This window comes from Saccostrea echinata, unplaced genomic scaffold (genome assembly GCF_033153115.1).
Source record: "Saccostrea echinata isolate AGI-Se365-2 ecotype Australia unplaced genomic scaffold, CSIRO_AGI_Sech_v1 ptg000003l, whole genome shotgun sequence".
Classification (NCBI taxonomy): domain Eukaryota; kingdom Metazoa; phylum Mollusca; class Bivalvia; order Ostreida; family Ostreidae; genus Saccostrea; species Saccostrea echinata.
Genome location: NW_026889752.1, coordinates 2,787,678 through 2,806,868, shown reverse-complemented (window position 1 = coordinate 2,806,868; position 19,191 = coordinate 2,787,678). Strand labels below are relative to the sequence as shown.

The 19,191-nt window shown below is 31.4% G+C and overlaps 2 protein-coding genes across 3 annotated transcripts; both read right to left on the bottom strand.

Moving 5' to 3' along the window:
- Positions 1-182: 182 nt before the first annotated feature.
- On the bottom strand, positions 183-4,010 carry LOC133178747 (S-adenosylmethionine-dependent methyltransferase Rv2258c-like). Of its 2 annotated transcripts, none has more exons than XM_061313454.1 (5): positions 3,931-4,010; positions 3,316-3,610; positions 2,682-2,866; positions 996-1,121; positions 183-773 (listed from the first exon to the last, which is right to left on the bottom strand). In XM_061313454.1, the coding sequence occupies exons 2-5, from the start codon at positions 3,531-3,533 to the stop codon at positions 232-234; spliced, it is 1,071 nt and encodes a 356-aa protein (XP_061169438.1). In that variant the 5' UTR covers positions 3,534-3,610; positions 3,931-4,010; the 3' UTR covers positions 183-231. The 2 variants fall into 2 exon arrangements, with proteins under 2 accessions (XP_061169438.1, XP_061169439.1); XM_061313455.1 differs by having other exon boundaries at positions 3,316-3,603; positions 3,931-3,997.
- A 9,681-nt stretch (positions 4,011-13,691) lies between these two features.
- Positions 13,692-18,249, bottom strand: LOC133178668 (uncharacterized). The gene is made up of 7 exons (XM_061313389.1): positions 18,198-18,249; positions 18,065-18,149; positions 17,183-17,322; positions 17,063-17,114; positions 15,675-15,831; positions 15,278-15,397; positions 13,692-13,724 (listed from the first exon to the last, which is right to left on the bottom strand). The coding sequence occupies exons 1-7, from the start codon at positions 18,247-18,249 to the stop codon at positions 13,692-13,694; spliced, it is 639 nt and encodes a 212-aa protein (XP_061169373.1).
- Between the last annotated feature and the right edge of the window lie 942 nt (positions 18,250-19,191).

Sequence of the window (19,191 nt, the reverse complement as noted above, 5' to 3'; positions counted from 1 at the left end):
CTTACAGATATATGGAAAGCAATGCATATTAAAACATCACTTGCCAAAGTTTTTTTTTTTTTTTTTTAACCTGATAGATAAAAAAAACACATGTACTATGCATGCAGTGAGTTCCTCTCTGGGACAGCATTTTCATTTTAATCCATCTAATTTAACAAAATATAGCAATACAACTGTTTTGAAAGAACTTTTTTTTATTTTTATTTCATCATTTGCATATTATTATGTTTTTTATTTAAACACAATTCTTGAATAATTGGATTCAACATTTGTTTCGTCAACATTTACTATGGTAAATCCTTTCTCTCTTATAAATTTCTTGCGGTCCTCAACTCCCCATCCGGCCCCATGTCCAATCGCTGGACTTTCAGACATACTGTTGGGTAAACAAAAGAAGACACTATATGGCAGATGTGACTGTGCAGCCTCGTTTCCGACGTTTTTAGAAACGTCAGACGATATATCAGGATCAAAGGTCACGATGTATCCATTAGGTCTTAGGATTGTTCTTAACTCATACAAAACTTTTTCTGGATCCGGAAGATCATGGAGAACATCGTGTAATATTACAATATCAAACGTCTTCTGCTTCAAAGATCCATCTCTCGAGCTTGTGAAAAAAAGGTTTGGATAGCTGTATACTTTCCTACAGTGTTGCACAGATTCTTCGTCAATGTCTGTACCCGTGATATTGACCTCTTGATAGACCTGTGCTAGCTGTTGACAAAGTTTTCCATAACCACAACCAAAATCAAGAATTTCGCTAATGACTTCTGTAAAAAGAATTATTGTTATATTCAAATAAATACAATTTTTACTGCATTGTAAACAAATATAACATTAAAATAACTTTCAAAAAAGTGATTACTCTTTGATAAGTATATTTTCGAGTAGTTTAAATGTAACATCAGAAATATGCTTCGAATTAAGGAAGCTTCCATTAATAAACCAAATATAAATACAAATGATAACAATAAGACGCACCCTTCTCTTACCTTGGGTGTCTTTGTAGTGATTTTCGATAACTGTTCCTAAATTATTTTCAATCCATTGCTGGTCAAATGAATTTATTTCGTTAAATTTTCCTATCCATTCCAAATCCTTCTGGGGAAAAGGATACCCTAGTTGAAGGAAACAAACAAGAAATCTGTGAGCCAATGCTCATTAATAATACCTCTGCTCTGATGTTATTACACAAGTTACACAAGTTATGTCATGGACAGACACAGGGATAAATAGAAAGTTGATATCGTATTTGTACAAAAATATATCCCCACTATATGGCATGCCTACACAAAGAGTTTACTAAAATTTCAAGCATCTGCGATGAGTAGTTGCTGAGAAAACTGCAACCAAACTTTGTTATGTATGGTACAGACAGATGCACGGATAAACAGAAAGTTGACAAAGGATTCATACAAAAATCCTATGGAATGCCTAAACAAATAGCGTGCTAAACTTTTAGCATCTGCGATGAATTGTAGCTGAGAAAACTGCTACCAAAATTTATTATGTACGGAACGGACAGACGCACGGATAAACAGGAAGTTGACAAGAGATTTGTACAAAATGAATCCAACCATATGGCATGCCAAAACAAATAGTCTGCTAAAATTTCAAAAATCTGCGATGAGGAGTTTCTGAGAAAACTGTGACCAAAATTTCTTACGGACAGACAGACAGCTAGAGGGACAAACAGACACACAAGGGAAAAACAGTATACTCCCTTCTCCTTCCAGTATTTATAACATAAATCTGAAATTTGATACACCTCAATTACTATGATAAAATGTTATAGAATATACCTGTATATGCATAAATGAATTCAGAAAGAATAGGGTATCGTGTTGATCAATTTTAAAATGTAGTTACATTCAATGTCCTTGAAATTTATCGGCTTACTCTTACATTAATAATTATCTTTGAAAACAGATTGTTAGTCAGGTTTTACTTTGGACATGATACCCAACAATAGAGGAGACGTGAAACACTTCCATATTCATCAATAAAAAAATCATAACCCAAAACATTACGACTAAGACTGACACAAGTTTCTAATCTTTAGCTTTGAGGTGGTATAGGGAGAAGATGGTTTTTCTTTAACCATTTTTCTCTTTCCATGTTTTGTGTAAAATCTCACACAACAGAACCCAATCCCCTTTTATTTACTACGTAAATCCTTTTTGTACTCTTTTTTAATGTATTAATTACATAAAAAGCACATCACGCAAATAAAGACATAAAAATCTTATGAAAACAGAATAAGAAAATATAAGTCATTTTCTTGATCAATGATCATAGTAAGGTAATTTTTTCAATTGCAACCGGACTACAATACATTCAAATTTCTGTCGCATGCGTGGGGCAGTAAGTAGAGCGTCTGTTCTTGAGTCGCGGAGAAAGGAGCTAATCCTTACGTTGCAGGTTCGAATCCACTGCGGGATGTGGAGACCGTTCATTCCGTTGAGACCGTAAAAACCGAGGCCCCGCGTCGCATCATTGGCACGAAAAAGACCCCTCACTGATCAATGGCCCTGAGTGCCGAGTATAGGTTTAAATTTACAGACCTCTACCGGCAAGTGGTGGCGTCTCCATATGAGTGAAAAATTCTCGAGTGGGGCGTTAAACAACAAACAAACAAACCAAAACATTCAAGTTTCTAGAAAATTGCTAGCACTGACCAGTATTTTTGTCTTTGACTCGCATTACAGACTCCAGTTTAGGGAGACAGTCACAGAACATAGGTAGCACAGCAGATGTTAGAACAGCTTTTTGAACTCGTTCAGAACAAGGTAGACAAAATTTCTTGTTTTCCAGTTGTATAATGCCTTTCGCCGTCATACAAGATAGCCATTCTTGTACATATCTATTAACAATAATAATACGCATTACTTTTGAATGAAATAGTGAAAGAGATAATTAAAAGCAATTTAAATCAATTTTATTATGAGATATGCCTAGTGCATACAATTGTGTGCATATTAATGAAGCAATGATCGATAGAGAACACAAAAGGCAACAGATGTCAACAATCCGAGTTTTTGACTAAACAAGGTATTTAAAGGTGAAAAAAAACTGGGACACATTTTTTAAATACAAATAACCTTGAATTGCAATTGGGTTTATGAACATAAAACATTTAAAGTATCGATTGAAATTGTCCTATTTAATATAATGTGTATTTCAAGCTCGGCTCAAAAAAGATTAAGTGCATGTATTTGTATTTTTGTATTCGCTAATGAACATATAAAATTATAACAAATAAATGTACAATGATGTCAAGAGGGAGGAAAATGAGAAAAAGAAAGAAAATACCTAAGATTTAATCCTGCTTCTTCACTGATCTCAACAGCTGTAGATGGTTTGTTTAATCTTTCAAAAGCATCAATAATGCCCACTTTGTATCCTAAAGCTAGCACCATTGCGTGTAGCCCGCTGGTCACTGTTTCTTCAATGACTTTTTCTACGGATTCCTGTTTGTATTGCTTTTGTCCGTTATTGCAGTCCTTATTTTCAGCGTTCTCCTCTTCCATATTTATTCTTTATTTCCTCTCGTCAGATGTTAATAGGGACATTACATTTCCGTTTTCTGTTTAGCTTCCCCTGTCGACTAAATCAAATGAAGTATTTTCTGTAATAACACCAATCAATGGCTAATACAGTTCTATGGATTAGCATCCTTTCATTTTTTGGACTTGAAGGTCCAAGTGATTACACATTAGCAAATTCAGAAAAAAAATTAGATAACTACCTTCATTATGTATTCACACGTCATATGTTATTTGTTTATAATGCACCACACAAGTACATTAGTCTAGACACGTTTTTCGTATTTAAATATGAAAACATTAATATATGCATAAACTGACAAATCTGTTAATTGCCGGTGTCTTTCCTCGAGAAAGATTAACTTCTTAAAGTCATATTTACCTGATATTATCACATCCTTCAGAGAAATTAGCTATTTTCAATCATGCATATAAAGCATTAGCTCGTCTTTTCAATCTGAGTGCAGTATGTGGTGTGCTTTATTTGGGTCAGTGCATAAGATTACATGATGTAAATACAGCGTTTTATTTTGTTGCTATTTTTACACACAACTTCTTGATAAAAGTTTATTCATAAAATCTAACTGTCAATCACCTCTATTAGTGTAAATGATATATTTAAATCCATTCTATAGAAACTTAATTAATAAATTCCGTGTTTTGTTTATGCCAGCAACAAGTAATAGTTTCATCCACTTCCTTCAAACAGAAACTGAGGTCTTTGATAGATTGATAACATGAATACGCAATCATCCCTTTAAAACATGTATGTGTATTCGGTATTTTGTGAAAATATCGGGAATAGCAGAGTATTTTTTGAGGGGGAGGGATCTTTATTTATCGACGTACGCCTTGTATGGTTTCCTGATCTTATTTGTGTACACTTTTAAAATGCAGGGTTCATAACGTCTTAAAATTACAATTGATTGTTGAAATTACAATTGATTATGAAAATTAGACAAATGAAATCATAACCACTAGTACTAAGTAAACTTTTTTTTCCAGTTGATGTCTCAAAACCCAGGTAGCACAAAACGTTTTCATAACATTTTATTCCCGTTGTAATGATGTTATCTGAAAACGTTTTTCATAAAACATTTATAAAATGTTTTTAAAACGTTTTATTTTGGTTGTATAGACGTTATTAGAAAACGTTCGTAACAATCATTTTAAAAATGTTTTTCATAACATTTTGTTCCTGTTGCAAGGAGGTTGTCTGAAAACATTTAGCATTTAACATTAATTTCTTTAATGATAAAATATATTGTGTGGCTATAAATTGAATAGCATGATTTTAAAAAATCATACCTTGTGTAATAAATATTATAAATTTCATGAAATACAAATGTTACCAAACAACATGAATACAACATTGTCTTAAAATGTTTGCAAAACATTGTAAAAACGTTACAGAAATACCAACTCCAAGCATCAGAAGTTTTTAATTATTTAGTGTAAGACGTTACATGTATAGGCCTATATCAAAAAAACTTCTGTTTTCTTATACAGTGTAGTAAATAGCTCCAAACTTTGAGTTATGATTGATTTTGAGTTGTGACCAAAAAAAAAAAAAAAAAAAAAAAAAAAAACAACAACACGGAAATGTGTTCATATTTATCTCTTATACCATTGTAAAAAATATATTTATGTATAACAAGGAGAGTAAAAAAAATGTCTAAGAAAAATTTTTGTTCAACAAAGTTCCTGAATTAAATAATTCAGTGGAGTCTTTATTATGGGAATTAAGTTCCCCCTTCGATAATGTGTTTATCGAGAGTGACACAGCGGGATGCCATGGTCAGGGCTGATGCAGCCGATCCTTGTTGCAAACTATTTCCATGTGATCTATATAGGTCAACAGAATCACAGTTTTGAAAAACCCGGCGGCATTCTTGTAAGACAAAGAAAAGGAATAGGAGAATATCTTACAAATGTCAACGTATGGTATGTTAAATTTTAAATAGTATTCATTCTGTATATTTATCAATCATATTTTAGCTGTAAATACATATGCATTTAGAATCTTAGATCTTTCATTCTCATAGATTTAGGTGTATATATGTTTGTTGAGTTGAATTTATAAAGTTCATTGGCATTTGAATTAGGCGGGCTATTTATTGTTTGAAAACTTGGGTTTATTTACATGTATCAAAAATGTGTGACGGATTTCAAAACATAATTAAAACATAGTTGGGATTAGGAATGGGTGTGTAGCAGGGGGTCTTAACAAGACAAGGTTAAATAATTCTTAAGAGATGTAAAATGATTTGTTAGATTTTTCCGAATTTGTGTTATGTATTACAGAATACAATGCCATGTTAAACCTATTTCTTTTGGAAGGGAAAGGAGAGGAATTAATTAATCAATCTCAGGCTTGATTATATATTTGCTAGCAATCAAAGATTTTGAAATCCTCATTCTTCATAAAATATAACACTCATTTTAGATGAATGCAATGGTTTCAATGCAGGGTGGAGATATGAGGACAATGATACAAACAATTGCATGGGTCAGTTCACTGAGACTGGAGAGAGGGTTAAAAAGTGCGCCCTTTTAAAGAATTATTAAGAGTAAGTTTTATCACCATAATTTCTAAGAAAATGCATTAAGATTCAGTTAACGTATCAACTTATAAATCATTGGAAAATGTATACAGCAAAAGGAAAATGATCTAAATACTAGTAATGCTGTGTTGTTTTCATTTATCTATTAAACATAGGCGTCGGAACCGGGGGTCTAGGGGGTGCTACGCCCCCCCCCCTTTTTTTTTTTTTGCAAAGATTGACATAATAGAGTTAGTGAAAATTCGGGCTTACCCCCCACCCCCACCACAACGTTTTTGTTGGTTTAGCCCCCTCCCTCTTAATATGCTTTCGACGCCTTTGTTAAATATGTTTATACATTTACTTATTCACATTTCTTATAATGAATTTCACATTACATTTTAATAGCTGCTGCTTACAAGGCTTACAAAGCATCAAAGACAATCTCTTATGATTTAATGAGAGGTGGGACAAAGAGGTTTGATCCATACCTTCCTGGAGGAATTTATTAAATATGATGAGGTATATTTGAAGTTGGTTGTCAGAAATATATAGATATATTTACACATGTAAATTTTTGTTCATTAATACAACTGTATACCAAAACATACTTTCTTTGTGTTTATCAGATTTTTATATACTAGTATGTGTAGTTAGTTGTCAGATGCCCTAATATATGGATATATTTAACTAAAAAGAAATGTACGAGTATGAATGGGTAATCATTTAGTCAAAGTTTTATGTCCAAATCTTTGTTTTTCAGGAGAAAATAGAGAAGTCCAAGTGTACAACAGATTAAATTCTAATGGAATAAGGATGCTGTGATCTTTTCGTATTTCAAACAGTACAAATTTCATTTGAAGGAAGACTGTAATTTTATTGTGCAGGTGTTAAAAAAAAAAACAGTGTTTAATTAGACAACATTAATGAATGAATTTAAATTTGTTAAATCATAGAAAATATATAGTTTATTATGTTGTAAAATTGATTTTTTAAATGTTTTAAAAACGTTTTAAGAAATGTTCCCAAAACGTTTTTAAAAATGTTTTCCAAACATTTTAAAAAATGTTTTTAAAACATTACAGTACAATGTTTTTGCAAAACGTTATAATAACGTTTAAAAAACCACACAAAATAACGTTGTAATAACGTTTTAGAAAATGTTTTCATAACATTTTCATAACGTTTTTATAACGTTTTAATAACGTTGTTGTGCTATCTGGGAAACAACATGAGATACTATGATGATTCATTCACTAACTTATTCCTTCTCGAGCATGGAGATATTTTGATTTTAACTTAATCGAGCTCCAGATCATTTTATGTAATGCAAATTTTTTCCATACTTAAAAATTAAATCCTGAACAAGGCAAAACATTACACATTTCATATTTTTCATGTGAAACATTTGCTTCAACTTATATTGATTTCTCCTTTTCCACAGCACATTGTTTTGTGTACTTCTCTTAATTTGTTTTGGCATATTTATTCTACCTGAGATAAAAGATCCGGTGGGTTTTTTTTCTGATTGAAGCTTATCTTGCGTGCATTTGTCGGCTTGATGTGTGGTCTGTAGACTTTACATTTTGAATTCATGATACTGGTTATTCACATTACCTATGTTCCTGTTGTAATAAAAAAAATTTTAAAAAAATGAAGGTTTAAAGATGTCATTCGTTTCTTCTATATCAGATACATTTTTGCAACGAAATATGAAGATGACAGACAATAATCATGCTCAAAAGTCCATCGAAATAAAAACCAATTCAGGAACTGAGAGAGGAAAGACATCTAAAACCTCCAAAGTCTGGACCAGGTGTCATGGAATAGTAAGCTTCCCCTGTCGACCGGTCACACCCGCCGTGTGCTCCTTGTCAGGATCGGGAAAACGAAAAAAAAAATAGTCAACATGGGACTTAATGATATTATTTGCTGCTTTGGCTGAGAAGGTCATTATATTTTTTTAGTAAATATCCAAATATGAAACAGACGTGTCCGACTCTGTAGTATCTTTCATCTCGAGTTCAAAGGGATATATCGAATCAACGTAGTAATGGAAATGAATATTATTCATAGATAAGACTCGTCGAAATATTTTTATGTTGATCAAATGTTTTTATTGTTTATTGTTAAAGACAATTTTGCACTTTTAAGTTTTGATATCATTCAGTATCCATTTTAGAATAAAGATTCAAATTGAAAAACATTTTTCATTTGGTAGAAATAAAGCTTTATATTCATGAAAAAATACAAAACCCGTATTGAAGATTGAAAAAAAGTCAAAAAAGTTACAGAACAAATTTAATATTTATTCTATTTCTCTTTATGTAATAAAAATTATATTGCAAGCAGTTTTTCTCTGAAAATACCAGAACCACAGAGCTACAACTTTCAGTTTGTTTCTGCTAGTCTTCCTAATCACACGTGCGCTAATTAGCTTTAGCACTTTCACCGTCGTTGAGATTGTTGTCGCAAACGTCTAACAATCTCAACTTCCTCTCCAGAGTAAATGGGTAAATGTCTGCCAAATTGGCAAACAGTATCATTGCATGATTGGGATTCAAGTTTATTCAAACAAAAAGCCTTCTTTCAATGGGAGATAATTAACAATTAGTGAGAATTTAATGGCATCTTTTAAAAGTTTTCTTCTGAAGAATCACTTTGCCTAAAACGAAAACGATTCATGACTCCCAGGGTTAGGATGGGGGAACAATAAGCAATTTAAAAAATTGTTTTGCAAAGGAATATATTTTTTAAATAAATATTTCATTTTTTTTTTCTGAAGAACAACAAAGTTATGAATGTCAGTTATATTTAAAATGTAGATTGTTCGAATCATGACTTTGGAGAAAGGTTGATCCACAATAAAAAATCAAAATTTTAAAATAAAAATTCAAAATTAAGAATATCTTAAGAAATCTACTGAAAAGCAGAAAAGCCACGGTAAGTCAAATTTTAATATAAATGTCTTACAATAGTGTTATTCCAATGTTGTTCAAATCATGGCCTGCAGGAGTAAGGTGATCATGAGGTCACATCAGGCGATCAAAGCTTATATAGGAATATATCGGAAAATATGTTAAGAATCTTACATTACGAATTGTTAAATGGTCTTAACTGTTTAGATTTTAGTATTTAACATGAAAGTAAAATAATATGGTATGATGATTAGATTTGATGTAATTTTGATAACAGTTCATTGTTTTGTTTGTATAATAATAGTAATATTAAATGTGAAATGATTTAATAAACAAGACTGAAAAAAAATAATGATCTTGTTTGACAAGTGTGTGATTTTGTTTACATTAATTGCTACACATTATGTTGAGACAGCTTTTTGGTATGCATAAACTAAATGTTAAAACAAACAAGCAATACTCAATAAGACGATTGACACTTTTAAACGTACATGATTTGTTTATAAAGACATTCATACACTATTCAATTTCCAAGTATTATCTTCGAAACTTTTAAGAAAAGATTTCTTTCAATTTAAACTCATTAAATTCATGAACATAAATAAAAATTGAGTTGTTTTATAAACAGGGTAAAACGAAATTATCAAAATATATACCTTTACTGATAAATAAAAATATATTCTTGAAATTTGACGATTCATTTTTTTTTTAACTCTGAAAGATTTAAAATATGTAATTGCTGAATATTTTCATTCCTTGTTGTGATCGTTATATATATATATATATATATATATATATATATATATATATATATATATATATATATATATATATATATATATATATATATATATAGTAAAAGAGGGGCTGTCCCGAAAATTTTACAAGATATTATTTCCTTCCCATGGATGGTTTTTCCCCATAAATGTTCATTAAAATTACATATACTGTTCTGCAGTATGGTTCTGAATAAAACGTCTTTTTCGTGTCTGAAGTACATCTATTTTTTTTTTACAATTTAAATGTGTCTGGAAATGAAAACATGATTTAACATATAAAATTAGCTATTTAAAAATCATTTAGTAAGATATTGTCGTCCATCGGAACATATAGTCGCCCATGACGACAAAATGTACATTCACGCATCGGCACATTTTGGCGATATTATGTACTATGAACATTTGCACATTTTGTCGCCGATGTATTGAGTTGAAGAATATTTCATTTCAGTATAGTTTAATTTATATTGTAGAATCCGAGAACAGAAATATTAATTAATATTAATTATTACACATTCATATACTGAAAGGAAAAAGAAACGCAGGGTAAACTTTTTAGGTGAAATAAGGTTATATTATTAAGACGTATTTTTCAGTGTTCCTATCTAACATAAAATTTCATCTTTAATAAACGTGTAACCAGAATCTCATTTGATTTTCCCCAATAATTCATGAGTTATTGAAACTCATATGACGGTACCCCCCAAAAGTGAAAATTGAAAATCCTCATTATCTCACATGCCTCTCTCGGGCATTTGTCACAGCCTTGATTCTCCCAAGCAAGGAATTCTTCAGTGTGTTTATCCTTCCAATAGGGATATTATTCAACCCTTCCGACAAGGCTGCCCTAAGTTGATTGATACCAGCTTGGGCATTTTGAAACCTATCGTCCAGGTAGTCCCAAAGATGTTCAATGCGAAAAAGATGGACTTTACAGAGACCATTCAAGTGGATGAATGTGATGGGGATAAACATGCCCAAAAAAAGGCAAACGACACACGTGTGCGCGAGTGAGAGGAACACCAACGTAAAATTGACGAGCTCACAAACCAAAATCGAGCAATCGATTTCCTTCAGTTTTGGGGTGAATTTAACAACTATCATAGCCTACTGTAATAGTAGCAGTTTTAGGGTAATGTGATGGTGATTATACAGTTGGCAGGATGAATAGCCCGATCTTGACTTGGCGCTGTTACGCGTCAACGTCATCGTCACGGTTGGTTGGAAACCTTTCTTGGCCCTCTTTGACGACGGATAAGACGTTCTATGGTTGAAAAATTCACAACAAACTGCACAGAAACATGCTGTTGCCTTTGTCCTTACTTAAGCAATGCAATAGCCAGACCCCATGGAACTTCCATCAACCGTATCATGATTGCAAGAAATGCACATCGTCCGTAATTACCGAAAAACGATGTGTATAACTTAAGTGCAGCAAGTGGTACTAAGAGATGTGTTGAAAAACATTTCGTCATCAATATGCACGTTTTCGGCTTTTTACCATTTTCCGAACGTGACGTCATACATTTCTTGGTTGAGTAATTCTGAACACTGATTTTAATGCACAGTAACCAAGATATCCCTCTGACCATTTTTCATAATTTTCGGTTAAGCAGTAACATGAATTTCGCATATTATGTTACGCTGCGTTTCTTTTTCCTTTCAGTATATAATGCACTTATTAACAGCAAATATTAAACCATAAAACATCTTATTTTCAAATAAAACATATTTTTCATTTTCTCTGAAACCAGCAAAAAAAAATATCAAATAAAAAAAATTAAGAGCTAATATCGGCCTTTCAAGGCTGAAACCATAGTTAAAAATGGATGTCTTATAGACGCAAAAATCAAAATATTCTTCTACTGCGACATCAAGGTTATCAGTCAGTTGTGTATATTGACAATACTTATTATACCAGCAGGGGGGTATATACTGATGGGGGTGTCCGTCCGTCTGTCCGTCTAGCTGTCTGTGTGTCTGTCAGTCTGTCTGTCAACAAATTTTCCAAATACTACTTCTCCTACAGTTTTGGTCTGATTTCAATATAACTTGGCACAAAAGTAGACTATACTAAGATACATAATTTAGTGCATCGGTTTTTAGATTTCTATGAGCGGTGTTGCCATGGTTACTAAGAATAGAAGTTTCTGTGAAATTCCTTTAAAACATTACTTCTCATACAGTTTTGGTCTGATTTAAATATAACTTGGCACACAGGTAGACTACACTAAGATACATAATTTGATGCATTGCTTTTGATTTTGATGAACAGTGTTGCCATGGTTACTAAAAATAGAAATTTCTGTGAAATTTATTTAAAACGCTACTCCTCCTACAGTTTTGATTTTAATATATTTTGGCATACAAGTAGACTACACTAAGATACAAAATGATACATAATAGTTTCAAATCCACGTGCTACTGTTCCTTTGTAATACGTGCATGCAGACCATTAGAGATACAGTCTCATCAGAGATTTCTGGTTATTAATAAAATTTAAACACGATTAATGTGAATGTATTTTTTTTTTAAATATACGTTTTGAGTTACCTCGAATATCGGCAGTCGAAAGCAAGTATCGTACTAAACATCCATTTTGTCAATTAGACTATCCTTTCAATCCACGGAGAATTCATTTTTTTTTTTTAATCATTTTGAATCTATTAAAATGTTTCAAAGATCAAGAAATGCAGTTATTAGTACCGGTATTAAATGAAACGGTATTTAACCGGTATTTTGGAAGTAACTATTCGGTACGGTATTGGTACCGAGTACCGGTATCCAACCCTATTCAGATCAGTGTGTAAAATTTCAAGAATATGATTTCACATAGCACATAAACACTATTTTTTACTTTAATACACTAAGTGATCCACAAGTAAATTCAAATTCTCTTATGAAACAAAATACATCCTAGCACTTGTGAGGAGTGAAGTTATAAAATTCATAGAAAAAAAAAAATTAAATGTATGCATTCTTATCTTAGCAAGAGATCTATGAAGAAATGAGGACAGAAATTCATATAGGAATATGTCTACTTTTTTAAGCAAGTACATGTTTTGATTCCTATGGATCAATCTAATTGCTGAATAAAACCAAAATAAGACTCCATATATATATATTATATATATATATATATATATATATATATATATATATATATATATATATATATATATATATATATATATATATATATATATATATATATATATATATATATATACAATACACGGAAAATAAATGGGAAAAAAGGATTGTGAAAAATCAAGATTGTCAAAAGTCCTTGACATATTATGCACGATTGTAAAAGATTTTCAAATAATAGACTAAAACAGTATAAATACAGTGGTATTTGATACATAAACGTAAATAAACGACAGAATTTCAATATTTAAGAAAATAATCATACATAGGAAATATATCTTTTATCCTTACCTCATAAAGGTTCAAACATTTCCAAAATTAAAAAAAAAAAAAACATAAAATCTGTGAAAATTATATAAATCTTTCAAAATTCCATGCACCGGAATTACGATTTTTAGAGGAACATCAGATAAAGGTATATTAAACATAACCTTTCTGTGAATACCATGATATGTTTTCACTTATAAAGAGAATTCATGTGCATAGTTATTACTTTTACGAGTACAATACAAGTGATTCAAGATTTCTACAGATATTCTTCGTAATATCCGTCTTGTATAGTTGTACATATTACATAATTATGATAAAGTGATACTTTGTCTCTATCTTTTTAATTTATCAAGCCAATTGTAGAGGATAGTAGAAATATGGATAGAAAAGTATAGCATTTTTAAGCTTGCTTATAGCAACATTAGAGCACATCATTTTTTGTAGAAATTTGACATGATTACAGTGTACACATATTATTTTATATCAAACCAGAGTCTTTTCCATGCGAGCAAATTCCTGAAAGGAGAAATGAAGTAGATTGAAAAGGATTGTTAGGAAAATGACAGGGTTGAAATACTCGTAATTTACATACATGATGTCAATTATTTGAAAAATTTATTTTTCTTCAAACCAATATCAATAAACTTTTCATATAAATTGACAGGTTTTTATGAATCGTTTAGGAAAAATATCATGTGGCTGGTCATTACAAAAAAGTGAAATTTTTATAACACTGACATGATAATTTTATCATGCTAGCGCGCTTCATGAAATATACCTACGTGACAAGTCTGTTTGATTTTCACACTAATAAATAACACTCACAAAATTAAAAGTAAACAGTCCTTAAATAACACAATCATGTGTGTCGTTTACAGCCTATTTTTATCTTTTATTTAAAAGTTAATATAATCAGGAAATCTTCTCCGGTACTACAGTCATATAAATTTGAAAGTACACGATAAATTTTGGGATTGAAATATATCAAATAAATATTGTTAGTTTTTTTTTCTATTTCCATCAGAAATATAGTATTTTTAGCAAACATACTATTCATCACTGATGATAACTTTTTAATGCTTAGTTTGTTTATCTATAATTTTGAAAATGCTAGCTGATGCTTGTCGATTTAATGTGCCGATTTAATAAGGACAATGCTACCAACAGTAGGATTGCTGCTACACTAGGTACATAAATGATAGGCAATGTGCTTCATAAAAGGGATATATAGAATTTCATCTTATAATTCAAGCATATAATCTTAGACCTTTATCATTGTTTTAAAGCTTGAATGGATTTAAAATACTAAAGTTTTCCAAAAGTTACTAACAAAATACCCTATACATGTATTTCTCATTTAAATGACTGATCATTTAAAAGAACAAACAAAAAAGCACTGTCTAAATTTTAAGTACATATATGATGTTTTGATTGTTATTATGCAGATAGCAAAATATTAACTTTCCTGCTATTAATGCTAATGATGCATGCCTTTTCCCCAGTGGGAATTCTCAATTCAATACTGATTTTTTTCCTTGTGCTGATTCTGATTAATGCAAGACAAAGTGTTCCCTTTGCTGTGACAAAGACAAAGAAATAATATCAGGACAGCTATCCAATATTATTTGAATGCACGGAAATTGGGATTTTCAGGCCCAGTGAAACTGTTTTCTTCTGGTTTTCAACATTATTATTTACTAAGAAAGGTACATACATATGTTATTTATTTTTCCATATCCGTTATTTCATTTACTTTTTAATATGTACTGTGTACATTGGGCTTAATTAACCTCATTGAGGATTAGTTAAATGCATGTAAATCAACTGTTTTGGAGCATAAGTAAGGCAAACGAATTAGATGCCCTTGTTTCCACATAAAACCCTTTATGTGCGAAGCACTTGAGCCAGTCTACCAATCAATTTTGTCAATAATTTTAGTGAATAAAATTACAGTAAATATACAGTGAGTGTCATTACAGTATTGTGTATTTTTTTAAATGTTGTCAAAACTGATAGGTACATCTACAACGACTCCAACACGGTTGAAGAGGATAACGAGAAATACAAACTTTTTCTCCAGTCTGACACCAAACTAAGCCACACAGTGAGTATTTTTCCATGATCACATATTCCTGCATCTCGTACAGGTGCTGTTCCCGGTTGCTAGTTGCTACCCATAAATATATAGCCTCAAAACAAAAATGATATACAATATTAAAGCTAATTTTAACAAAAAAAATGAGGAAAATACTTGTAATAACTGGAAAAGAGAACATACCAATGCTTCATTTTTTTTTTTCTTCTCAAAGACAGTGATTCTTTTTTCAGTGACAGGCAAAATGTTCTGAAATTTCTTATGGTATTTGAAAATCATCGTTTCAAATGAATACATGATTAGGTACTTTACTCCATATATCAACTGTTAAAAACGCCTATAAATATCGTCTTAAAGACAATTTCTTTTACCTTACATCCCCTCCTTTTGGCATCTATTTCAGCAATGTCTAACAAACTTTTCCCTATGCCTCTCCCTCTAAATCTGGCTTCTACACTTATATGATCCACATGACACGTTTCTGGTGGAATAGTCTCGTTTTCTATGGCATATAAAACACAGTACAACCTGAAAGTACCGAAAATAAATGAGCACTGTAATTAAGAGATAAACTTGACTATTAACAAACATTTACAAAAGAAAGAAAAGAGGCGTAGAGACACAGTGCTTAATAGAGGCATCTTGGTCCCGCTGTTCTGAACATTTTTTCACTATATAACTTCACAATGATACCATTTTGTTATTCATATCTTGCCACATGTCGCTTAATCAAATATGAAACCATACTACACGAGGATCCCAGCTTTTCAACACGGGCCATAATTTGACAAAACTTGAATCTGCTTTACCTCGGGATGCTTACGTATTATTTGACTATCCATGGCCCTGATATTCTTGGGAAGATTTTAAAAGATTTCTTTTGTATATATTCCAATGCAATTTCTTTTTGTAACTCTACCTTACCCCAAAGGTAATGTTTTATTCTCTACTATTTTCGAATGGTTGCATAATAATATGATTCACATTGTTTCCCTGCTGTCCTTGAAAAGATTTGTACATTTTTTTTTGGGCAAATATTCTCCCTATGTTTTTTTCTCTCCTTTTTGGTGACCACACTGTATCCATACGGTCTAAAATTTGAACAAATTTTAACGTTATTTCCTTGAAGATGCTTCCATGTTATTGACAATAATCATGGTCTTTCTGTTTTTGAGAAAAGATATTTAAAGATGTTTCCCTAAATCATCCCACGCAAATCTTTGATCCCCTATTGTGGCCCCACCTCCAAACGTTCATACGAACTTGAATCTATGCTATGTAAGGAAAATATCACAAAATCATCTCATATTTTGTGGCCCAATGGTTCTGGAAAAGACTTTTAATTGACATCAACCTATTTTTGCTTTTTTTGTTTTTCTCTTATTGGAAGCCATTCAGCTAAATAAATTTTAATAAATCAAGCTTAAGATACTAAAGATACAAAGTTTCTTTGAAATTGGCTCAATGGTTCTTAAAAAGAAGTTGAAAATTTGAAAAGTTAACAGACCGACAGATTCAGATAGGCAATGAATAAACTTTGATGAAAATACTTTTGAATAAATCTTGGTATGTATCAAAACTCAAATAAAGACATGTGCATTGAAGTTACATAAAAAATGAACATAATTCAAGGGGATATTTCAAACATAACACATAAATGTGTTGCCTAGATTGATATTTTTAAAGCCTTAATTATAACAGGTCTAATTAAAATATTCATACAGGAAATTCATGGTAACATTTTGAAGTAGACTCTCACCCACATGAACCTTTGCATCCAAGGGAGGGCATGTCCTCATCCCTTTCTCTGTTAAATTGAAATGTTAAGGATAGATAGATAGATAGATAGATAGATAGATAGATAGATAGATAGATAGATAGATATCGTTGTCTCCAAGGAAACGTACACCACAGACGCCTGCCTTTTCTCCATTATACTCTACAATGAATTCCCTTTTATAGAACTCTGGAGGCCTCCTTCTCTGTGTATTTGCCTGGTAAACTCTCATATCAGGTATTCTGTAACAGAAAAAAGGAATGGATTTTACCATATAGTAACCATTATCTTGTCTGCCTCTGAAAAACAAGGTGTGCCTGCATTGTAACCGTGGTTATAAAGATATTACCAAAGACTGGATTTATAATGAGTCTTGTTAATATATATTGTCCAACTTAAAATTGTTGGAGCAAGGAAACAATGAAGACAGTGAACAAGTAAGAAACTACTGATTACAAAATTCTCCCAAATATCAATTTACTGTTATAGAGCACTAAACAGAAGGCTGAACAATTACAGACACATCCAGTGATTATTATTATAATAGAGCATCTGCATCTTGGTGCAAGGCCCTTATCAACAATTATCACAAGTTCCTCCTCCTACATGTAAGTCTTAAATCAAACCAAACCTTTTATCAACGCTCAAATCTAGCAAATACACACACACACACACTTCCATAATTTTATATCAGAGTGCATGCAACTTTGATTTTGAAGAGAGAGTATTTTATAGCATGATGGATTTCTATGGTGTCTCAAACATTAAAGGGGCAATACCTAAAAAAACATTTACAGATTCATTCCCCTAAATTTAAGCATCCAAATTAAAACCATGTAATTCTTTCAAGTATCACTTAAAATATATGTGTTTCTCGTCTTCATCTGGGATCCCTTATGTAGTCTAAACCTATCTCAAAGATAATGATTTACAGAAATGAGTATCTTTACTACTTGAACAATGAGTATAGCATTCTATCCATACCTGCCTCGGCTGGTAGCATGAACAAATTTCCCTTCAAATGCCTCCACCAGTAATCTACCACTAAATTTACAATCATCATCTTTGTCTTGTAAATTTCATATGGTAACTAGGCCACTCTTTAAAAGCTCTGTACAAGCATCTTTCTCATCGAATGCTATTGGCTGCTGTGTTGTCACAGATGTCATTTTTCTTTGGCCCAATTCAGCATCAATTCTTTGATAAATTTAATCGGTCTCCTTACACGTACTGGATAATCTGCTTCCTTCAGATAAAACACTATTATGAAGAGATCTAATGTAGTCTTTCTCCTTTCTATCTTAAAAGCAAAGAGCAAGTTTTTTCAAAAATTAAAAAAAAAATACATTCAAACACTAAAGATTTTCTCAGTATTCATTATTCATAGAAAGTCCCTGTGTTCAAATCCACATTTTTCTGTGTAATCTGACAGTGAAAAAAAGACTTACATGCATGTTTTTGAATAAGATGAGCTGCAAAATATTTCTTTACATCAATTTTATCATCCCATATCATATGTCATATTGAAAAAAAAACAACATGAAATTGAATGTTTTCAAAACTACTGAAAGTACTATAGGTGGAAATTTGAGTTCCGGATTATTTGATAGATATCAAATTTCACAGTTCCTAAATAAGTATTCGAAATGACAACATTTTTATAGAACATTTTTTATTAATACAGTGTAGTAATAATATCAAATGACGGGCTCTTTCGGAGGTGAATATGGTTTACAATTCACAATTATGAACAACAATTATCAATATTGACCGATGTGGAGCCGATGTCAAAATAGATATTTTTTTCTGGTGAATAACAAACAATATTCACCATCAAAAGAGACAGTCCATATTTGGTTAATTACATAGCCCATATTTGAGTACATGTAAGTAAAACATTGAAGGCTGCATGACGACACCATTTTCATTAACGAACTACTGTCGAAAATAAAGAAGATTTAAAATGATCAGATAAGTTATAACTTCCCCGTTTTCCTTTCGTTGTGTATAAGACATCGAGATGTTTGGAAAATAATCTGACAAAAGATCTGCCTATCATTTTTTTATGTTAAGTATACAGCTCGCTTCGGCGGTTGGAGCCATTATTTACA